This window comes from Rhinopithecus bieti, unplaced genomic scaffold, assembly GCF_001698545.2.
Source record: "Rhinopithecus bieti isolate Rb0 unplaced genomic scaffold, ASM169854v2 scaffold_15339, whole genome shotgun sequence".
Taxonomy (NCBI): Eukaryota; Metazoa; Chordata; class Mammalia; order Primates; family Cercopithecidae; genus Rhinopithecus; species Rhinopithecus bieti.
Window position 1 is genome coordinate 310,348 of NW_016808089.1, and position 23,591 is coordinate 333,938.

A 23,591-nucleotide genomic window follows, 5' to 3' on the forward strand; every position below is an offset into this window, starting at 1 on the left:
TTAATAAATAAGAATGAAAAGGTGGAACAACCAGGGTGTTTAACAACCCCAGCTGAGAGGCCACCAGAATTGCTTCAATTCCTTTCTGGGGAAGTCTAAGTCAGCCATGTAAAGCAGCACACGGAAGGACAGAGCCCCGGCCTTTCTCAACGAAGACCCTGCCTCGGCCGGGTGAGGTGGCTCACGCCTGTAATCCCAGCACTTTGGGAAGCTGAGGTGGGCGGATTACGAGGTCAGGAGTTCAAGACTAGCCTGGTCAACATAGTGAAACCCCGTCTCTACTAAAAATACAAAAATTAGCTGGGCATGGTGGTGCATGCCTGCAATCCCAGCTACTTGGGAGTCTGAGGCAGGAGAATGGCTTGAACCTGGGAGGTGGAGGTTGCAGTGAGCCGAGATTGTGCCATTGCACTCCATCCCGGGCGACAGTGTGAGACTCCGTCTCCAAAAAAAAAAAAAAAACACACACACACACACACACACACAAAAACCTGCCTGAATGAGCACTTAGGAGCAATGTGTTTAGGAGGGCCAGCATAAGTCAGGAGTCAAGTTCCAGTTCCAGCTCTGTTTCTTCCTAAGCCCTGTGACCTTGGGCAAGTCAAGTCACCTCCCAGTGCCTCATCTATAAAATGGGAATAACAATCACACTAATTCACAGGGTTGTTTTGAAGATTAAACGAATTAATGTTTGTAAAGTGCCTGACACACAGCAGGTACCAAAATAGCTCATTCATTCAACAAATACTTAGAGAGCCCTTTCTGTGTACTGGGCCCATAAGCTTGGGGAATACAACAGTGAACAGGATGGACACAGTCCATGCCCTCACAGAGTTCACACTAAAGCAGAGGAGATCTGAATGATGAGAAGGAACCAGCCGCACAAAGAGAAAAAAAGCACACTTGGCAGGGGAAACAGCAAATGCAAAGGCCCTGGGGTGGAAAAGGATGACTGAAAGGAGCCAGTGTATGTGCAATGTGTGAGGAGAGCATGGCAAGAAAAGATGTCCCAGAGGTGGGTAGGGGCCATATTACTTCAGAGTCTTATGGGCTGTGGTTAGGAATTTGGATTTGATGCTCAACATAACTGAAAGCTGTTGGAGGGTCTGTGGTCTGGGGCGGGGAAGGGACCTGTGTAGTGTGACCTGACTGCTCTCCTTCACTGCCCACAGTGCTGGCAACCTGGGCTCAGCATTTCCTTCTTCCCTGCCTGACCTACATCTCAAATTTCTGGAACTAGAAAGCCCATACAAGGCCTCGGGATTTCACGTCTAGATGCTCACTGAAGAAATGTGTGGGATGCACACACTACTAGCCTGCTGCAGTCTGCTCAGGCTGGTCTGTGTGCAGAAGGTCTCTGTGCTCAGTGACCACTCTTCTGGCCCCGCCCCCAGGCAGCAGAGCAAAGGCTCTGGAGCAGATGATGTGGGTTCAAATCCTGGCTCTGTCACTTATTAGCTGTGTGACCCTGGGAGATTCACGTTGCCTCTATGGGCCTCTGTTTCCTCATCTGTAAAATGATGTAAGAATAGTAACTGCTTCCTAGGGAAGTTGTGATGACTCAATGAGTGAATGTGAAGGCAACGCTTCAGCCTGGCACCTAGGAAGTGCTGCACGAAGCCTGTGGACAGGCAGTAGGTTGGTGCCTTTGACTTTGAGACTGGGGTGAGTTAATGTATGGGCAAGTACTGCAAATGCCCCAGAACCCTTAACAAAGGGCAGCTACTGCCATGGCCAGGATAGCACTGCACACCAGTGTGCCACTGGGTCCCAGTTTTTACTTTCCACCTTGAGGAATCGCCAAGACCTGTCAATCTGACCTCCTAAATCCCTCTCAAATCTGTTCCTTCTCCCACTCTCTGGCACCTCCCCAAATCAAAGCCCTGTTACTTCTCACCTAAACAATTACAAGAACCTCCTACCTGCTGCTCTTCCTCCCTCGGATCTTGCTCTCTTACGATCCAGCCTCCACAGGGCCATGAGAGTCATCTTCTAGGCACACACAAGTCAGATCAGCTCTTCCCTCTGCCTCAAAACCACCAGAATAAAATGCCAGTTCCTCAGCCTGGCCGACAAGGTCTCCCCAGTCTGGCCCCTGCCTCTTCTCTGCTTCACATGCGCCACTTCCTTTAGGAGCACCATTCACCAGTTGAATTGTTCCTTTGCTCTAGAATGCCATTCTCTCACCCCTGCCCTCTTTTCCACCTAGTAGAAGTCTACCCTTGCTCCTAGAGTCTCTATGACATTGTCCCAACTTCGCTTTTCCTCATGGGTTGTTCTTTCCTCCAACCCCCACACCCCGGACTCTGTCTTCTGTCTGTTGGTGCACATGGGTTCTCCTCCCCACTAGATGGTGAGCCCTGAGGGCAGAGGAGATAGCCCTGTGAGCAGAGCAATGACATCATCTGCCATTGTGTAACCTCAGCACCCAGCTTAGCCAAATCAAGGGCTCATGAGCACAAACACTGGCAGGGCCCAGACAGGTAACACCAAACACTGGCAGGGCCCAAGCAGGTTGAATGGGGTTGGCTGTGAACTGAGGAACTCCCTGCCCACCCACAAGGGGGCAGAACCCCTTAGTGTTAGCTAATTCATCCATTGGGACCAGATCTTAAGATTTTTTAAAAAGGTGCATTGGGAACTAACTTACATTATTTGTTTATTGTATATTTATTTATTTATTTATTTCATTTTTTTGTATTTTTAGTAGAGATGGGGTTTCACCGTGTTAGCCAGGAAGGTCTCGATCTCCTGACCTTGTGATCCACCCACCTTGGCCTCCCAAAGTGCTAGGATTACAGGCGTGAGCCACCATGCCTGGCCTTTTTCATATTTTATTTTATTTTTTATTATTATACTCTAAGTTTTAGGGTACATGTGCACAACGTGCAGGTTTGTTACATAGGTATACATGTGCCTTGTTGGCTTGCTGCACCCGTCAACTAGTCATTTACATTAGGTATTTCTCCTAATGCTATCCCTCCCCCAGCCCCCACCCCCACCACCCTGAACAGGCCCACCCAGTGTGGGTGATGTTTCCCACCCTGTCCCCATGTTTCTCGTTGGTTCAACTCCCCACCCTAATGGTGTAAGAACATGCAGCAGTGTTTGGTGTTTCCTGCACTTGGTGATAGTTTGCCCTTGAAAAAACGTTTTTCCAGCCTTCAAATCCAATGTCCTCCAAAGGACATGGAACTACATCCTTTTAATGGCCTGGCAATAGTATTCCAATGGTGTATATGTGGCCCCACATTTTCTTAATCCAGTCCTATCAAATTGATGGGAAACCATTTGGGTGGTTCCAAGTCTTTTGTTATTGTGAATAGGTGCCCCACAATAAACATACCGTGTGTGTGCGTGTCCTTTAATAATGATTTATAAACCTCTGGGTATATACCCAGTAATGCGGTTGCTGGGTCAAATGGTATTTCTAGTTCTAGATCCTTGAGGAATCGTCACACTGTCTTCCATAATGGTTGAACTAGTTTATATTCCCACCAACAGTGTAAAAGTGTTCCTGTTTCTCCACATCCTCTCCAGCATCTGTTGTTTCCTGGCTTTTTAATGATCGCCATTCTAACTGGTGTGAGATGGTATTTGTTTATTTTTAAGCTCCACTTCTGAGTGTGGAAAACTCATTTTTTAAACCATGCAGAACAAAAAAACCTGAACTTCAGGCCACACTTGGTCTTTCAGCCTATCATTTTGCAAACTCAGAACCTTTTGTGTGTGTGTATGTGTGTGTGTGTGTGTGTGTGTGTGTGTGTGTGTGTAATGAGGGAATGAATGAATGAGTTTTTCTGGATTCAAGTTTCCTGCAGCTACTTTAAATTTCAAAGGTTTGGGGGAATTTATACGTAGTCAGTTCAGTTGCTATCTGGTTTGATTTTTTGGCGTAAGGACATGAACGTCAAAATCGAAAGTCAAGTTTTACATTTCTCTCTTTAAAATGAAGCCCAACCTTCTTTTACTTGGTGGCTATAATAGTATTGCATTACCTGGGTAGTTAAACTCACAGGCCTTGTGAGCAGACCTGTAACCTCAATTGTGGTGACATCCCTCTTTGAGATGTGGGTCACTCCAGAAGGAAGGGAGGGATGTGAAAGCCAAAGAGACTGTTTCCATGGTGGCTGATTTGCTTAGTTTGGTAACCTCTTATAAACAAACTGTGCAGAGGATGGCAACAGCACAGTTCCCTCCAACTTCTGCCTACCTCATCCCACTTATCTTAGCCCCAAATAAAAGAGGTTGGGGGAAAGACTGAGGATTCTGAATTACAGGTATCAAGGACTCAAATTCCTTTTAGGTCCTGACTCCCTGTCCTTGGGACTCCTATAACTGGCCTTGGGCTGCAGGGGGGACTTGCCCAGAGGCCTGCTGGGTGGGAGGGAGCCAGTTGCATTTTCTGAGTGACTGGAACACCAGACCTTGAGCTGCTTGATCCCCCATTCAGGACCAAGGCACTCAGTCCCCCAGCTACCAGAGGTGTTGGTTGATGGCTCACAGTTGAGTCTCTTCTCCAAGGTAACAACCCCTTTCTTAGGGGGCAGCCTGCATCCAAGGTCTGGTCAATAGATGGGGTGGGGTGGGAGGTGGGGGAAGAAAGGCACAGTGGCCTGGCCTCAGTTGGGGCCATCTGAAGAGCATCTCAGCTCCAGAGCTTCCCATGTTATCAACTGAGGTCTCCAGTGTGACTACATTGCATGTTAACTCCTGTCTCTGACCAATCCTGCTCCCTCACAGGTGCTGTTCTAGAAGGCAGTTCCCAACAACCCTCTTGCAGGCAAATCAATATCTCCAAATCTATTTCTTGGAGATGACAGCCTATGACAATCCCCTGCCTTGGCCTCTTTTCTCTCCCTTCCTTTTCTCCCTTCTTGAGCACAATCACTTCAAATGCCCCCATGATCATCTCAGAGGATGATCCTCAACTCTTTCCCGTTGCCATGGCCACTCTCCCAGTCTGCCCGCTTGCATTTCTCAGAGCCTGGTGGACATCTTCACCTGGATACCCACTTTTCTAAGTCTCCAATTTAATATACTTAAAATAGAACCCTCTCATGCTACCCTAATCCACTCTTCCTCCTGACTTCTGTATTTCTGTTAATGAATCCCAGGCCAGAGACCTCAGCGTCAGCTCAGGCAACCTCCTGCTCAGAAACCTTTGCATCTCCTCAATGTGAGCAGAACACACACCCATGCTCCTTCTCTTCATACTCAAAGCCTTCCTTGTTGACTCCAATGAGGCTGCTTTCCTGACAACCCTCTAATCCAGGATTTCTTAACAGTTTAATGGCTTGGACTCCATCAGGAGCCTAATGAAACTTATGGGCCTCTACTTGGAATGTTTTTACAAGCACAAAATAAAATACATAGGATTACAAAGAAAGCCAATTGCATTTAAAGTTATCTGTAAATGTCTTAAAATTTGCAACATATTAATATGCATTTCATTATTAACACATTAAGCAACATGAGCTAGTGGCGGGTCCAGTGACTGCCATGATTTTGAAGTAGTCATGAGTGGGACAGTAATTTAAGGCACCTGCAGCAGCAGTAATGAGATATAAAAACATCTGTGGTTCCTATTAGAGACAAAGTCACAGGCTGATGTCACTGTGATGTGTGGCCTGTGTTTGTAATGGAAGGAAAGCTAACTTTCAATTACAGGTTAATGAAGATAAAGTTATAAATTTTTTCTCATTCAAGTACATGAACTCCTGGTCAAGCACTTCTGTGCTATGGGGAGTCCATACTCTAGCTCAAATTGGATAGTCACACTTCCCCGAACAAATGTCATGCATCCTACATCCATCTTGGCTGATGCTGGAAACTGGTACTTGGGCACTGGGTCAAGTTGACCTCACTCTCCACATGGACCTTCTGCCACAGGCTGGCCAGGGCTTGGGACTAAAAGCTGTGCAGAGCACTGCCTGCCCATGGGCAACCCTGGGAGGGTATCTTCTCTGGCTTTTCTCCTCTCAGTTCCCAGGCGCTGTCTGAGTGAATTTACATGTTTCCGATGGCCCAACCAAGATTACCCAGGCACTTGGCTCATGGGGTAGTGCACAGCCATCAAGCCAGTCGTAGAGCATCTAGTTGAGGATGCCTTCTCCAAGGTGCCATTTGGAGCTGTGAAGAGGCCACTACTCTGCTTGGGCCCTTCTCCTGAACCATAGACCTGGGACTCATCCAGCTCTATCCTTGCTACCAGATTCGAAATGTTCTGCAATGCATGGGACTGTCCTGTACAATGAAGAATTGTCTTACCCACAAGGGCCACGATGCCCTCAGTGAAAAACACTGCTTAGGAAGTTTATAGCTGTTTGCTTAGTGCTTCAGTAGTCCTTGGCCTGGGGTGCCAGCAACGAAGGCAGAGCGAATCTGTGGGCATTTCTCTGGACTCTTCCCAGTCCCCTCTGGCCTGAAATCCCAGTGACCTTTACATCTAGGATTGGGATTGAGGGAGCAATGTATAATATGGTGAGAACCTTCCCCCCACTCCCTCCACTGTGGTCACTGCAACTATCAGTTCCAAATCCAAGCTTTCCCAGGCACGGGACTTTGCTAGGTCAAGAGGAGCTACCTGGGCTTGACAGCTGCCACTAGGGAGGGAAAAGTTGGCAAGAAGCTGTTTTTAGTTTCCTCCAGATGTCTGCTGGCCTCGGACCCTTTGGCTCTGTCCCCCGGGAAGGACTGTCTGTCCTAGGCAGCCTCTGTTGTGCTACTGGAGCTAGGGAGTGGGTACTCCCATCTGGGGCAAGAGAATGTGCCAACTCCTACTGTGCTTTTGCGGGGTAAATCATTTCCAGGTAGGAGCTGTCACGAGTCACCCTGGTCTTCACCTCCATTGCTTTCCATGAACCAGTCTAGTTTCCTAAAAATACCTGTCCCTATTTCCCAGGCCAAAATGCTCCAAGAAATTCCTGCAGCCCATGGTTGTCAGAGAAGTGGCTTCTTCTGTTAGTTTGACCTGTATTCTGATGAAAGGGATTAGTCACTAATATTGCAAAAAACAATATGTGACTTTTAAAATTATATCTGTTAAGAATAATGAATACTTGTATAGGGCTACTTATTATACTTTATACTTTATAAAGCACTTTATATATTAGGTTGAACCATACCAAATTGCTGGCATTTAAATGCTTTGGACAGTTTCATAGGTTTCAACCTAATACATTTTCTCATTTATTCCTCACCATAATGCTGGGTAGGTATTTTTAGCCCCATTTTACAGAGTGGAGTACTAAATCTTAGAGCGATGAAATGACTTTTGACTAAGATTATATATATATAGGAATTAGCAGGGTTGAGACTTGAACTAAGTCTGTCTGATGCCAACTCTCATGCTCCTGGTCCTTGAGGTAGGATGATTCAGCCTGGAAGACCACCGCAAGGCTTCGAGACTCCTAGACTATCCTCAGGAATCCCCTGGCTGGTTTCACTTGTCACCTTTTCTTAGTGGGAGAGATCAGCAGGTGCATAGATGCCTGCAAGTAGAAGGCTCTAAAGTGATGAGGTGACAAGTTCTAGTTTTAAGGCTTTGGGAGCCCTGAGGAGGTACAACAAAGACAATACCTGAAGCATGTTAATTCATCCATGCATTTATCCACCCAAGAGAATGCTTCTGGGTAGCTCCCATGTATGTGCCAGGCTCTGCACTAGGTGCTAAGTTAGTGCAGAGCCTAGGCTGCCAACATTCAGGGAAGAGGCTTAATCAGCAGGGCTTCTACCCTTTGGCCAGCCTAAGGAGGGGGCTGAAGCAGTGGAGGCTGGGGTGAGATCACCATGTGCACAGGACTTAGATTTCCTGTGACACTGCTCTGTCTTCCTAGTCCAGGCATGATTTGGGAGGTCACAGCTTGTGTGACCAAGCAGAAAGAAGCTGGGCTGTTGCCTGGTGCTTCAGGAGTCTGATACCACCGAGAGTTTCGAGGCTGCAGGGCTGGAGGAGGCAGCAGTAGGAAGGGAAAAGGAATGCTGCTGTTCCACTCCTCTGCAATGCAATGGGGAAGCTGGCGGGTGGGGCCGATTAAAAAGAGCTCCCTCCCAGGCAGCCACAGGAGGAAATTCCTTTCTCCTACAGCCTAGCTGCTCTGAACCCTTGGCTCCACCATGGGGTTGGGTCTTGTAGCTGGACAGCTTGGGGAGAAAAGGCTGGGGGAGGGCTGGTTTAGAACTTAGGCAGTGGGCATGAGACCACCACCTTTGTCCAGGGACAGCATGTTGTCCTGTGGGAGATAATCACACTTCTCAGCTTCTTGTCAACCCAGGGGCCAAGCCCCCAAGCCTGCTGTGGAGTCCAAATGCTTCTCAAACCTGGCCTGACTCAGGCCAGGGCAAAACTGGCTGCTCCACCTGTCCCCAGTGCTCTCCAGCCACCTGCCTCCTCCCACTCTGCCGACACCCATCCAGGCACCAAACCCCGAGCTCAAACCCTGATGTCTCCTCGCAGGATGCAATTAAGCCCATGCTTACCATTCCAGGCTTTAAGCTGTGCCGCCATGACTGTCACCACTGCCGCCCAGGAGCACAGTGGCTCTGGGGCCACACAGTTAAGAACTCACAGTTGAGTAAGCCACAATGTGGGTTCTTCACACCACACACTCCCCAGCCATAGTGGTAGGGATTTCCTCAGAGCCCCATTGCCACACACTCTGCTTTTGAAAAAAAAGGAAACAGGCATTGGGTTTTGAGTGTGATGAGAAGCTGTGAACAGAGGCGCCTCTGAAAGCAAAGAAAGGGGAACCTGTGACAGACCTCAGATAATCACCTCCTGAGCACCCAGGCTCTTTCTATATCTCTGTGGCCATGCTACAGCTCATGGAAAGGCCAGGGCCATTTGTACAGCAATGTGCCACATAACAGCATGTAAGTTAATGCAGCAGTTCCCAACCTTTTTGGCACTAGGGACTGGTTTTGTGGAAGACATTTTTTTCCACGGACTTGGGTGGGGGCATGGATTCAGGATGAAACTGCTCCACCTCAGATCATCAGGGATTAGTTAGATTCTTATAAGGAGCACGCAACTGAGATCCCTCACATGCGCAGCTCACAGTAGGGTTCGTGCTCCTATGAGAATCTAATGCCACTGCTGATCTGACAGGAGGTGGAACTCAGGTGATAATGCTCGCTAGCCTGCCGCTCACCTCCTGCTGTGTGACCCAGTTCTTAACAGGTCATGGACTGGTATGGGTCCATGGCCCAGGGGTTGAGGACCCCTGGGTTAATGGACTGCATATATGACAACCGCATATATGACGGTGGCCCCATTAGATGATACCATAGTTTTGCTCTATCTTTTCTAGGTTTAAGTATGTTTAGATACACAAATAAGTACCATTGTGTTACAACTGCCTGTAGTATTCAGCACAGTCACATGCTGTACAGGTTTGTAGCCTTGGAGCCATAGGCTGTACCATATAGCCTAGGTGTGTAGCAGGCTACACTATCTAGGTTTGTGTAAGTACACTCTATGATGTTTGCACAATGAGGAAATCACCTAATGACACATTTCTCTCACAGTATATCCCCATTGTGAAGCGAGGCCTGACTGTACTTGGCTCGGCTGTTCTGGTCTGCACTCAACCAGAATACCTTGAGTTTATTGGAGTCCACAAACCAAGACCCTGAGAAGCTTCATGAGCTGCCTTGAGTGGCGAAGTTGAGGATTTTGTCCTCAATGTCTGACCTTCTAATCCATCCCTACCAACCACAGAGACACACAGCTCAGGTGACGTTTTGAACCTCTCTGCCTGCTCAACCTCCACCGTTCAATACAGTAGCCAGAAGCTACATGTGGCTCTTAAGCTCTTGCAATCGTCAGTCTGAACTGAAATGTGCTGGATGTGTAAAACATACACCGGATTTCAAAGATTGAATATGAAACAAAGAACATAAAGTATCCCATTAATAATTTTAATATTGGTTACATTGTAAGACACTATTTTGATATATTGGAGTAAATAAAATATATTATTAAAATTAATTTTGCCTTTTCTTTTACTTTTAAATGTGGCTACTAGAAATGGGGATACTGGTGGCTGGGCGCAGTGGCTTACGCCTGTAATCTCAGAACTTTGGGAGGCCCAGGCAGGCGGATCATGTGGTCAGGAGTTCGAGACCAGATTGACCAATATGGTGAAACCCCATCTCTACTAAAAATACAAAAAAAAAAAAAAAANGTCTGACCTTCTAATCCATCCCTACCAACCACAGAGACACACAGCTCAGGTGACGTTTTGAACCTCTCTGCCTGCTCAACCTCCACCGTTCAATACAGTAGCCAGAAGCTACATGTGGCTCTTAAGCTCTTGCAATCGTCAGTCTGAACTGAAATGTGCTGGATGTGTAAAACATACACCGGATTTCAAAGATTGAATATGAAACAAAGAACATAAAGTATCCCATTAATAATTTTTAATATTGGTTACATTGTAAGACACTATTTTTGATATATTGGAGTAAATAAAATATATTATTAAAATTAATTTTGCCTTTTTCTTTTACTTTTTAAATGTGGCTACTAGAAATGGGGATACTGGTGGCTGGGCGCAGTGGCTTACGCCTGTAATCTCAGAACTTTGGGAGGCCCAGGCAGGCGGATCATGTGGTCAGGAGGTCGAGACCAGATTGACCAATATGGTGAAACCCCATCTCTACTAAAATACAAAAAAAAAAAAAAAAAAATTAGTCAGGTGTGGTGGCGGGGGCCTGTAATCCCAGCTACTCAGGAGGCTGAGGCAGGAGAATTGCTTGAACCCAGGAGGCAGAGGTTGCAGAGAGCCGAGAACGCACCACTGCACTTCAGCCTAGGTGACAGAGCAAGACTGTGTCCAAAAAAAAAAAAAAAAAAAAAAGGCCGGTAGGGGGGGGATACTGGTGCCAGAATTGGCAAATAGATGAATGAAATAAAATAGTCCAAAACAAACTTACGTATATATGAGCATTTAGGGTATAATAAAGGTGGCATTTCAAATCAGCTGGGGAGGGGAATGTAGCTACTACGACAAAATTCAAAATTCTGTAAGTGGCTGGCATTTGTGGCCCACAGTATATTTCTATAGGATAGTGTGGTGCTAGACTTTCTATTTTACCTAAATGTCCATTAACAAGGGATGGGTTCCACACATCATGGTGCATCCACACAAGGGGATGATATGCAGCCATTAAGAAGAATGAAGGAGATCTCTTTGAGTAGAAATGAGAAAACTGCAGAGTTATTGGTAAGTTGAAAAAAATGGGCAAGGAATGGGCCAGTATGTATTGTATCATCTCATTTGTGTATCAGAAGCACACAGATGCTTATACATGCACGGAACAAGTTTGCAAGGACACACAAATAACTGTTACTCTTGATGATTTTGACATGTATGTTTCACTTGAAACTCTTCAGTACTATTTGAAATTTTAACAGCAAGTGTGTCATTTCATAATAACAAACCATTAAATATATTTATTTTCATATATTTAAAAATAACATATCATAACAGCTTACATAAAACTATTAAAATAAATAAAATAAAATTTAAAATCAAAGTTTCTATTATTCAATTCATAGCTTTACTACTATTCCTCCACTTGTAAACACCCCTCTCACCTTCCTCTTTCTTATTCCTCCCTTTCTGTCCTATTCTTTCCAAACCTTCTCTTTCCTCTCTCCTTCAAAACCCACAAGGGTCTATGAATGAGGAGCCATTCCACTTCTGTTGGCTTCCCTTGCTCAGCTGCTACCTCTGTCTTTCTGCCAAGGAAGAGCCTGAGGAAGGGCACCATGTTAGGTACTGCTCGATTCCAGACACAATAACCAAAGATGGCCGCATCAGCTCTATCAACTATGGAGAAAGAGATCTACCTAGTGAAATACATCTTACCATTTCTTCCTAGCAATTTTGCCACATTCATGTTAAGAGAGGGCTACACAGAAGAGAGGACAATAACTCAGTAAACTGTGTCTGTGTGTTTTTTTCTTTCCTGGTCCAAGGGTGGGTGGAGGCAGGGTAAATGCAGGAGGCATTGAAGAGAAGGTTTGGTCCATGTTTGGGAAACCAATTTAATTGCCACCTGCAGTTAAAAATCACTAAGAGGGTTTAAGTGTTTTGAAAAGAGAACTATAGTGGTTGCAGAAAGGAAAAAAGCTCTCCAGCTTCTGAGAAACAGGTATAACAAGAGATGTGTTTGCTCCAGGGCAGATGGGAACCTCAGTCCTTAGAGTTTAATTGAGAGAGGAAGAAAGACAAGAGGTCTCAGCAGACTGTCAAGCAGATAATAGCTTCTGAAGGGTGGGCCTGCAAGAACTGAGAAATGAAAGACCTGTTGATGTGTGTAGGGGACAAGTGGTGTGGGAAAATACCAAATTTTCTTTAACACTCCTTCTCAATGCAAATGGAATAAATTCTTTCGAATAAAGAAGGGTTTTGAATGTCTATTGGAACTTTTTTGTTTATCACAGAGAGACTTTCCCCTCCCCGCTCTTCCCCAAAAAGTTAAGGACCCAGCAGTGCAATAAGTAGCAACAACACCAGACGGGAAGTCAGGAGACAGCTGTGGTCTTGAATTTGCAGAATATGACAACAAATGGTATGTGTGAAATTACCCTGGAAGCTGTAAAGCATAGTTAACTGCTAAGTGTGGTTAACTGTTATGAAACTTAAGTTTGTCTGTGGCCCTTCCCATCCCCTCCCCTTTTGGGCCCTCTTCTCTTCCAACCTGTTGGAACAAAAACTACTGGGCCTAAGGTTTGAAAGGAATCCAATTCAAAGAACATATATTGGTTCCAGAGAAGATCACCTAGACTGAAGAACGTTTTCAGCATCCTAAGTTAATGGTAACTCAGCTATTTTAAAAGTAATATCCCATTCAGAAATTGGAGGGCTAGGAAGAGATTTGTTAAATGATACAAAATTACAGCTGGGGAGGAGGAAAAAGTTCTAGTGTTCTATGCCATTGTAGGATGACTATAGTTAAAAATCATGTATCATTGCTAGGCATGGTGGCATGTGCCTGTAGTCCCAGCTACTTGGGAGGCTGAGGCAGGATGATTGCGTGAGCCCAGGAGTTTGAGTCCAGCTTGGGCAACACAGCAAGACCCAGTTTCTAAAAGAAAAAAAAAATTAAAAAACCCAAATGATAATATATAGTTTCAAATAGCTAGAAGAAGGATACTGAATGTTCCCAATAGAAAGAAATGATAAATGTTTGAGATAATGGGTATGCTAATTACCCTGATCTGATCACTATACATGATCTGTATCAAAACATTACTATGTACACCATGAATGTGTACAAAGAATTACATTTGTCATTTTAAAACAACTTAAAATTGGAAGCAATGTACCTTTAAGAGGAATTCTGCACTAAACATAAAGCTAGAATGCCATATATTATCCTACACGAAAGGAAATTTTTAAGTACTAAATGCTTTTTTCAAATTAAGTCTAGCAAGTTGATTTTTGGATTGAAGGACTGACATCATACTGCTCTACAGAGGCGAGATAAGGAGAAATGGACCCTCCATACATTATACCTCAGCAGCCTTGGGATTGGTTTTGTGGGCTCCAGTGGCCCAAGTCCTGGGGACACAGTTAGCTAAAGTATCTCCTTGCCTCTCTCTCACTCCCAAAAGTTAGTCTGTCACCAAGTTCTGTTGATTCTACTTCCCAAATCTATCCAGGATTTGGCCATTTCTTACCATCAGCACTGCCACCACCCTAGACCAAGCCACTATTTTTTTTTTTGGGAATCAAATTTTTTATTTTTGTAAAATAATTCTATTCTTCATCAGCAAACATATAAAGTTGTAATATGTGGTTCTTTTTTATTATTATACTTTAAGTACTAGGGTACATGTGCATAATGTGCAGGTTTGTTACATATGTATACTTGTGCCCTGTTGGTGTGCTGCACCCATCAACTCGTCAGCACCCATCAACTCATCCTTCACATCAGGTATAACTCCCAATGCAATCCCTCCCCCCTTCCCCCCTCCCCATGATAGGCCCCGGTGTGTGATGTTCCCCTTCCCGAGTCCAAGTGATCTCATTGTTCAGTTCCCACCTATAAGTGAGAACATGCGGTGTTTGATTTTCTGTTCTTGCGATAGTTTGCTGAGAATGATGGTTTCCAGCTGCATCCATGTCCCTACAAAGGACACAAACTCATCCTTTTTTATGGCTGCATAGCCAAGCCACTATTGCAGGCAGAAGTCTCCTAAGTGGCCTCCCAGCCCCCTCTCCTGCCCTCTGGCTCTAAGCAGCAGCCACAGTCAGCTTTTTAAAAGAGCAGCCCTACTGCATCTCCCTTCTGCTTGGACCTTGGATGAGGAGACCTTTGGCTAATATCTGTCTACCCCTCTGGGCTGAAAGATCAGGGTGCCAGCAGGAACCCTGTCTGTTTTGATCACCACTGTAAGCTCAGACCTGGCCTCACACCTGGCATGTAGTAGATACCTATTTGTTGAATGAAGGAATGGATTTTAGCTGTGCACATTCATACAGTGCTTTAAAGGTAACAAAAACTTCATTTGATGCTCAGAATAACCCTGTCATAACCCTGTGTTATTGCTATCATTTTGCAGATGAGAAAATTGAGGCTCAGAGCATTGCCTAGGTTAGCAGAGTTAATTCAGGTCTATGGGGGTCAAAAGCCCATGCCTTTCTGGCTAAACCCCTCAGGGAGCTACAGGAGTGTGGAGGGGGCATGGAGTTCAGAGGCACTTTGATATTTCTTGACTGAATAAGGGGCCACTTTACTCAGACCTTCAGGGCCCTAGAGGCAAGTCCTGTGGGGATTCCCTGCCAACCAGCAAGGGAGGACAATGGATTCTAAATCAGGCTTTCCTGGATGACTACTCTAACTACAGTGACCTTATTTTCTGAATCTCAAATCAGAATTCTTGGTCTGACAAGCAGAATAAAATACTTGAAACTGGGACTTTTCTGGAAAATCCAGGGCACGGAGTTGTTGTACCTATACCACATGGCTGCTACATAGTAGGCACTTCTCGGCAAATTCTTACCCAGACACCTTGGTCTACCACATCTCAAGAAGATTTCTTTTAAAAAACAAAAGCTGCTTTCTGGGCCTCACCCCAAATTCTTTCCATCTACGTTTCTTGTTTGTTCATTAAATTACTTCCCTTACTTGCTCTTATCTTTCCTGTTTACAGCTTTCTTCTTGGTCTGCCTGAAAGACCTTCTAGGTCCTGCTTGCTGATGGATGCTATAAGTGATTGAGAGAAATCATAAGCAAAACTGCTTGGGGACCACAGCAACAGGGGTCATGGCAACAGGGGCCAAGCACTGAGAGACAGCCCTTCCTGGTTTCTGTTTTAGACCAAGTGGTGCTGATAAGGCCTGATGGTCCCATTGTGTCTGCTAATCAGGCAACACTGTTAGCAGAAGGCATTATGGCAAAAATTCTGGTTCCAGAAAGAGCTTTGCAATGCTGTTACTTTACTGCACCCTGCATTGCAACGGGGGCTCATGGTAAAGAGCATTGCCAAATCCAGGGCTGAATCTAAAATTTGCCCCAATTACTCCTCACATGTGGCTCAAGCATACTTAGAGCTCCATGATGGACAGGCAGGCAGGTCCCAGTGTTAGGGTGACAATTGCAAAAGTTTGGTTCTCATTCTCTTGGGCCTGGAAGTCGAGAATCATAAGGTTACTCAAGCAATACATCCTAAGGATTTATACTGACGTATGGGAGAGAAGGGGCTTTTGGTGAATTGGGGTGCAAAGTCTCTTCCCATGGAGGTTATCTATCTCTCTGATGTACTAGGTGCCCTTGAACAAAAGGGTGGGCTCTGGAGGGGCTATGAATCTGCCCTGCCTTTTTCTTGTCTTTGTTTTTTTTTAGATGACGAACTCTTTCAAGCATATGGGAAAATATTAGGAACAAATTCATTTCCCTTTATTTGCCCCATAACATTTTCCCTAAAGAAAGAAAATATTACAGCTTGAGTTGAAGCCCCCTGCATGTTTTGAAATGTGCTATGCATGTGCTCATAAACAATAAACTACACAGTATGGGTTGTATGTTCTTAAGCTACAGCTTATTGCATCAAATTGTACATATCATTCTTTGCCATCATGAACATTCACGGCATATATGCCATTGTTCACCTGTCTCAGAGTTTCTCTAGGGTAAAGACCTAGGAGTGCAATAACCGAGGTAAAGGGTGGTGTATAACTATTTATACACTGTTGGATGCAGTAACTGCACTTTCGTAAAGCTATACTAGGGCTGGGCACAGTGGCTCACACTGGCAATCCCAGAATTTTGGGAGGCCAAGGCAGGCAGATCACCCGAGGTCAGGAGTTCGAGACCAGCCTGGCCAACATGGCTAGGTTAGATGGCCTGTTTCAGGTTGCAAGAACAACCTGAAAGAGACGGTGACACCCTGTCTCTACTAAAAATACAAAAATTAGCCAGGCGTGGTGGAGCACGCCTGTAATCCCAGCTACTCAGGTGGTTGAGGCAGGAGAATCACTTGAACCCAGGAGGTAGAGGCTACAGTGAGCTGACATCATGCCACTGCACTCCAGCCTGGGCAACAGAGTAAGACTAGGTCTCAAAAAATTAAATAAATAAATAAATAAATAAAGCTATACTAGAGGAATATTCACACACACGCACACATATAAGTCCAAGGATGTTCATTGCTCCATTGCTAGTAATAAGGTGAAAATGGAAGCATCCTCAACATCCATCAACGGAAGGTGAGGCAGACAACCTGTGGGCCACCCACCCTATAGAATACCCTGGACTTTGGAAGGAAGCAGGCCCTTTCTCACCCATCTCCTTGACTCCTGGATTGAAGAAATAATGTTGCTCACACCACAAGGCCAGGTATTCAGGAAATGAATGGTAACTGCTGGTGTACTGGATGGAGATACCCTGACTACTGCCACGTGGGGACCTGGCCAAGGTTCTACATCTGCAGAGAAACCATCTTTCCTGGCAACAAATTCCAATATATCTGGGGAAATAGTCCAGAGAATAGATTAGAACTCAGGTTGTAGACCCATCATAAGGAGACAGACTTTATAAATATTTGAAAGCAATATTAGCAAATTGATGAGATGGCTTGCCTTGTCTCAAAGCTAATTGAACAAGAGAAATAAAAGTCTTTTTCTTTTAGTTGTGAACATCGAGAAGTAGACGTATTTGTGGTACCTGGCTGTGTGTTGACTTGAGAAGTCCAAACTTATCTCTAGAAACACAAGCACACTTGCATTTACTAGGAGCTTAGCAGACACAAGTCAGGAAGTTTAACTTGAAAAATGACGTGAATAATCTCAACAGATAATACTTCTTGAATGTCTTTATGCATTAGGCACTGAGGTGGGTGCTTTGCATTCTTTGTCTGGACTAGTTTTCATAACAACACTGCAAGGGAGATACTATACACCTCATTTTATTGGTAAGGAAATGGAGAGGTCAAGAAACTTGCCCAAGGTCACCATGGTTAGTGATAGTCAGGATTTGAACTCAGATCTGTTTGGTTACAAAGCCTGTGTTCTTCTCAATACTGCACTTTGGAGACAGAAGTACTAACCCAGTTAATGAATTTGCTGAATTTGGCCTTAAGCCTAATATATGAAAGAGGAATCCGACAATGTTCTCCATGCCTCCCTCACTCACAGCTTCCTTCTGAACAGAGTTGACATATGGATTCCTCAATCTTGGATCACTATTTACTCATTCAGTAAATATTTTGTTGAGTGGCTACTCTGTGCCAGGCACTCTTCTTCAGGTCACAAATGGACACACCAGATAGTCTGGGCCTGAGTCAAGGGTAGCCATCTTTCAGTTGGGTCTGAGGGTGCCCAGAGGTCTATGAAGTGCTCTGCACTGAGGACTCAGGCTGATAAGAATGTTCCAGAGGGTGGAGTGACCAATTGATCCAATAAGAACCCCTCTCTTGGGGAATGTGTATGTGACAGATACCTACAGAGGAGCATAGGCAGTGAGGCAGCCCAGAACCCAGGAGAAGCCCAGGGAGACAGCAGTAGCAGAGCCATGGGGAATGGGGAAAGCAAAGTTGTGGGGAGCGGTCTTGTTCAGCACTCCTGAGACATCAGTTGTGAAGAGCAGTGGCTGCCAGGGAGGGGCTCACTTATACATTAATACTTACACTTATGTCCCATCACCCAAAGAAACGGAAGCACACCTTTGTTCTTGCAACCTGAAACAGGCCATCTAACTTACAGCTCTTGGAAACTCAGACCATGAAGGGCTGTGCTTCACAAGGCACAAGCTTGCACTTCTGAACCTGGCTCTTGAGTTCTGTATTTGGTCTTCTTGGTGCACGTGTGTGTGTGCGTTCATGTGTGCATGCGTGTGGGGACAGTGAATTAAAATACATTTTGCTGGACGTCCCCCTCTGCCAGCAAACTGGCATCCAATCCAGGCTTCTTGGTCCCGGCTTGCGATCAAGAAATGATTCTGCATGAAGCTGAAAGAGGGTAGTAAGGATCAAAGAATCTCTTTTGACACTCTAGGACTTGCATCACGTGGATTTGTGGATCATGGGCATCCTGGAGTGCTGCTAGACACCTAAGGTCTTGGGGACACAACACTTGTGGGCTACATCCACTGCTGGGCTGTTGTGAGAGCCTCAACCATACTCATGGGGAACAAGTGGAAAATCTCTGCCTTCCCTGACCACACTCCAACCCCCACTACCTCAGGTTCTCATCCTGTTCTCCAAGCACACATTTGAAAGGCTTATCATATGCTGTGATGGGGAGAGAGATTATGGAGGAACAGGCACTCCTATACACAGCTAGTGGGAGGGTCAGCTGAAACAACTTCTTTGGAGGGCAGTTTGGCATTAACTGTCAAAAAATTTTAATGCACGTTCCTGTTTACCCAACAATTCCACTTCTAGGGATTTCCAGTATAGATTTAGTGCACATGAAGATACATGAACAGAGAATACATGAACATTGGAGTACTATGTGTAATAGCAAAATACTGGCAACAACTCCAATAGAACACAGGTCAGATAAATTGTGGTTCAGCCATATAATGGAATTCTCCGCAGCCATTAAGAAGAATTATGTAGCTAAGATATGTACTGATATGGAATGTTCTCCAAGATACAATGTCAGGTGAAAAAAGCAAGGTGCGGAATGTTGTGTATAGTATGTCATCAGTTACATTAAAAATCTTTCTCTATCTTTCTTCCCCACCCCTTCTCCATACACACACACACACACACACATACTCACACATACTTGTATATGCACAGGTCATTTTGGGAATGATACCAGAAACTGGTATCTGTGTTCGCCTCTTTTATTTTATTTATTTATTTTTTTTTTGAGACAGAGTCTCTATCTGTCGCCCAGGCTGGAGTGCAGTGGCCGGATCTTGGCTCACTGCAAGCTCCGCCTCCCGGGTTTATGCCATTCTCCTGCCTCAGCCTCCCGAGTAGCTGGGACTACAGGCGCCCGCCACCTCGCCCGGCTAGTTTTTTGTATTTTTTAGTAGAGATGGGGTTTCACCGTATTAGCCAGGATAGTCTCGATCTCCTGACCTCGTGATCTACCCGTCTCGGCCTCCCAAAGTGCTGGGATTACAGGCTTGAGCCACCGCGCCCGGCCCTGTGCTCGCCTCTTGATGGGGGAGCTGTTAAAGTGGGGATGGGGGGTTAGGGGTAGGCAGGAAAATTACTTTTTTCACAAAATAGTCTTTTACACTGTTGAATTTCTTTCCACAAACATATAGTACTTTAAAAATGTAACAGTAATAAGCAAAAGCAAAATTAATTGCAGAAATCCTCATCAATAGGGGATTGGTTAAATAAATTGTGGCATAGTCTTAGTAAGGAATACTACACAGCTATTGAAAAGAAGATATATTCTGCCACAGAAAGATGTCCATAGACATATTAAGTTTTAAAAATCAAGGCTCTGTGTAAAATATATAAAGAATTTCATTTATGTAAAAAGATATGGCTGGGCACGGTGGCTCATGCCTGTAATCCCAGCACTTTGGGAGGCTGAGGCAGGAGGATCGCCTGAGCTCAGGAGTTTGACACCAACCTAAGCAACATGGTGAAATCCTCTTTTTACAAAAAATACAAAAAATTAGCCAGGTGAGGTGGCCTGTGCCTGTGGTCCCAGCTACTTGGGAGGCTGATGTGGGAGGATCACTGGAGCCTGTGAAATTCGGGGCTGCAGTGAGCCATGATTGCACCACTGCACTCCAGCCTGGGTGACAGAGCAAGACCTAGTCTCAAACAAAACAAAACAAAACAAACAAAAAAACAGAAAACAACAACGACAAAAACAAGATATAAATACACACACACATGCAGGCATATGCATAGGAAAAGTTCTGGGATGATATACACCCCACTGTTAATGTGCGTAGTCTTCGAAAAAGACTAGAATTGGTCAAGTTAAAGGCGGACTTTCATTTTTACCATAAATATTTGTTGATTCACTTTAGATTATTTTTTCTACAATGAATTCACATTTTATTTTACAATAAAACACACAAATGATAAATTACAGGCAGGATAACAAGTCCCACTCTTAGAGGGACCTGCATTCTAAAACTTGGTTTCCCTCTACACTCCTCCATCCCTGATCCCCCAGTGGCTTCTTAGAGCAGACAGACCCAGCTCCCAAGCCTGGCACTGGAGGTCTCAGTGCTCCGGGTGCATCTCACCTTTTCTCCCACTGCCCCTTCCCACTTTCCTCTGGAAAGGCCACTGGGATGCCTCCCCAGCCCCAAGCAGGTGTTCATCTTTTTTCACTTATTCAATTTGCTTCCCCTGTGCTCTGTGCACCTAGATACTGCTTCCTTCCCACCCCACCCCTAGTTTATTGAACTTCCTTTCACTCATGCTATATGACCCAGTCACCTCCTGCAAGCCCTCTGGAATCCTCTTGCCCATTAGCGAGTGAGTATCCCAGGGACTCATTCTGAGCTTGGGAAGCTGCCTTGTGACATTCTTTATTGGGCTATCTTGTATTGTTAGTTAACTTCCACAGAATCATTTAACTAAAATGTGAGTATCACTCTTTTGTTTACGAAGCACTTTCACAACTTTACTTTCTTTTTTTTTTTTTTTTTTTTTTTAACAAATCCTCCTGTCCATTTCACGAGGTAGGCAAGGCAAGTATTGACATTATTATTCTCATTTCATTGATGAGGAAACTGAGGGGTAGGGAGGCTTCTTGTTCAAGGTGACACAAGTAGAAAGTGATTTAGAGGAACCTAGATCTTCCTGACTAGTCTAGGACACCTGCTTTTGTTCCCCCAGTCAGAATACAAGTCCCTGGAGGACAGGAAATGTGTTTTCAATGACTTTGTGCACAATAAAGGGGCAAAGGGAAAGTCATCAGCATTCTGATGGCAAGCTTACAAAGAGGACAGGACAATCAGCCAACTGAAGGGTATGTAGTGAGGACTTGCCAAACGCTTAGGTCAGGGCTGCATGCTGGAGGGAGACAAAGGCCATCTTCATGTGAGGCCAACGCACCAATGAATTAGGACACAATCAAATATGTAATGAAGGTGATTTGAGGTGGTACCCAGAGGAACTTTTTCCTTTCTTTCTTATTATTACTATTATTTGAAACAAGGTCTCCCTGTTACCCAGGCTGGAGAGCAGTGGTGAAATCACAGATTACTGCAGCCTGGTCAGTCTGGTGGTGATGTGTAGTATGGACTGAAGTAGGCTTGATAAGGGGCCCCAGAAAATGTCACCAAGGTGCTAATGTCCAGAAGAGTCAGGCCTTGAAGCCAAAGTCAAGGCCATTTCACGGAGACCCACGTGAAAATTGTGCTTTGTCATGTATTATTTAAGTTGTTAAGAAAAATTATCTAAAACTTGACAATAAGGCAAAAAATATCACTGATACCCTTTCAGGAACATGTGAGAGCACCATCCATGCAGCTGTTTGACTTACAATTCCCTATTGATTAAGTCCCAGACTCAGTCAAGTTAAAAGTTAACTTGTAGAAGATGGGTAAGTTGCAAATGATTTTTGTCTGATAGAAATGAAAATTAATTCTGTCTGGTAGAAAAGGCAGCCACAAAGGTTACCATTTTATTACCCTGTAGAACTAACCAGTTTTGTGTTTGTTTTGTTTTGAGACGGAGTTTCGCTCTTGTTACCCAGCTGGAGTGCAATGGCACGGTCTCAGTTTATCTCAACCTCCGCCTCCCAGGTTCAAGCAATTCTCCTGCCTCAGCCACCCGAGTAGCTGAGATTACAGGCATGCGCCACCACGCCCAGCTACTTTTGTATTTTAGTAGAGATGGGGTTTCTCCATGTTGGTCAGGCTGGTCTCAAATTCCTGACCTCAGGTGATCTGCCTGCCTCAGCCTCCCAAAGTGCTGGGATTACAGGAGTGAGCCACCGCACCCGGCCAGAACTAACCAGTTTTGTATCCAACTTTGTTTGTTTGTTTGTTTGTTTGTTTGTTTCTCGAGATGGAGTCTTGCTCTGTCATCCAGGCTGGAGTTCAATGGCATGATCTTGGCTCATTGCAACCTCCGCCTCCTGGGTTCAAACGATTCTCCTGCCTCAGCCTCCCGAGTAGCTGGGATTACAGGTGCATGCCACCACGCCCGGATAATTTTTTGTATTTTTAGTAGAGATGGGGTTTCACCATGTTGGCCAGGCTGGTCCTGAACTCCTGACCTCGTGATCCGCCCGCCTCGGCCTCCCAAAGTGCTGGGATTACAGGTGTGAGCCACCAAGCCCGGCCCCAACTTTTAAATCTTATTCCAGCATTTTTGTGAAGTCTCTCATACCTTTTTAAAACTACTTTGTTGCAGTAAAATATATGTAAGATACAATTTGCCCTTTTAAGTGTACAATTCAATGGCATGAAACGTATTCACAATGTTGTACAACCATTACCACTATCGATTTCCAAAATGTTTCATCACCCCAGACACACTGTAACTGATAAGCAGTAATTTCCTATTTCTCCCTCTCCTAGGCCCTGGTAACTTCTAGTCTACTTTCTGCCTCTAGGAATTGGTCTGGTCTACATGTTTCATGGAAGTGGAATCAGACAATATTTGTTTTTTTGTGTTTGGCTTTTTTCGGTTAGCATAATGTCTTCGAGACTAAACTACATTGTAGCATGTGTCAGAACTTCATTCCTTTTTTTGGTTGAATAATATTCCACTTTATGGATATCCCACATTTTATTTCTCTACTCATCTGCCGATGGACATCTGGGTTGTTTCCACCTTTCAGCTATTGTGAATAATGTCTCACTGCAGGTCAGACCCCCAGGCTGGGATGACCCCCAGCCCAGCCTTCCTTCATAGCCCAGGCCCACTCATAGCCCAGTGCTATGAATGTTCATGCAATTGAACAAACCTATTCAAGTCTCTGTTTTCACTTCTTTTGGGTATATACCTAGAAGTGGAACTGATAGATTATATGGTAATTCTATGTTTAACTTTTTTAGGTAAGTATATGTTTAACTCTCGTATCTTATTTAAAAAATCAGCTTTACTGTAATGAGTTAAATAAATATTTGACTTGTGATCACTATACATTTGAATGAGAGTCATGTACCCCTTTGAAAATTACATCTTGATA

At 44.8% G+C, this 23,591-nt stretch overlaps 1 protein-coding gene across 4 annotated transcripts in view; it reads right to left on the reverse strand.

Annotated features, from left to right (window-relative positions):
- Positions 1-23,591, reverse strand: part of NHSL2 (NHS like 2) — a 77,818-nt gene that overhangs the window by 36,754 nt on the left and 17,473 nt on the right. Inside the window, exon 1 of one of the 4 annotated variants that reach the window (XM_017885495.1) lies at positions 8,482-8,515. The exons of the other annotated variants lie outside the window; for them this stretch is intronic. Within the exon in view, the coding sequence (XP_017740984.1) occupies positions 8,482-8,509 (28 nt within the window). The 5' untranslated portion in view covers positions 8,510-8,515. Of the gene's footprint in view, positions 1-8,481; positions 8,516-23,591 lie in introns of those variants that run through there. 4 annotated transcript variants of the gene reach the window in all.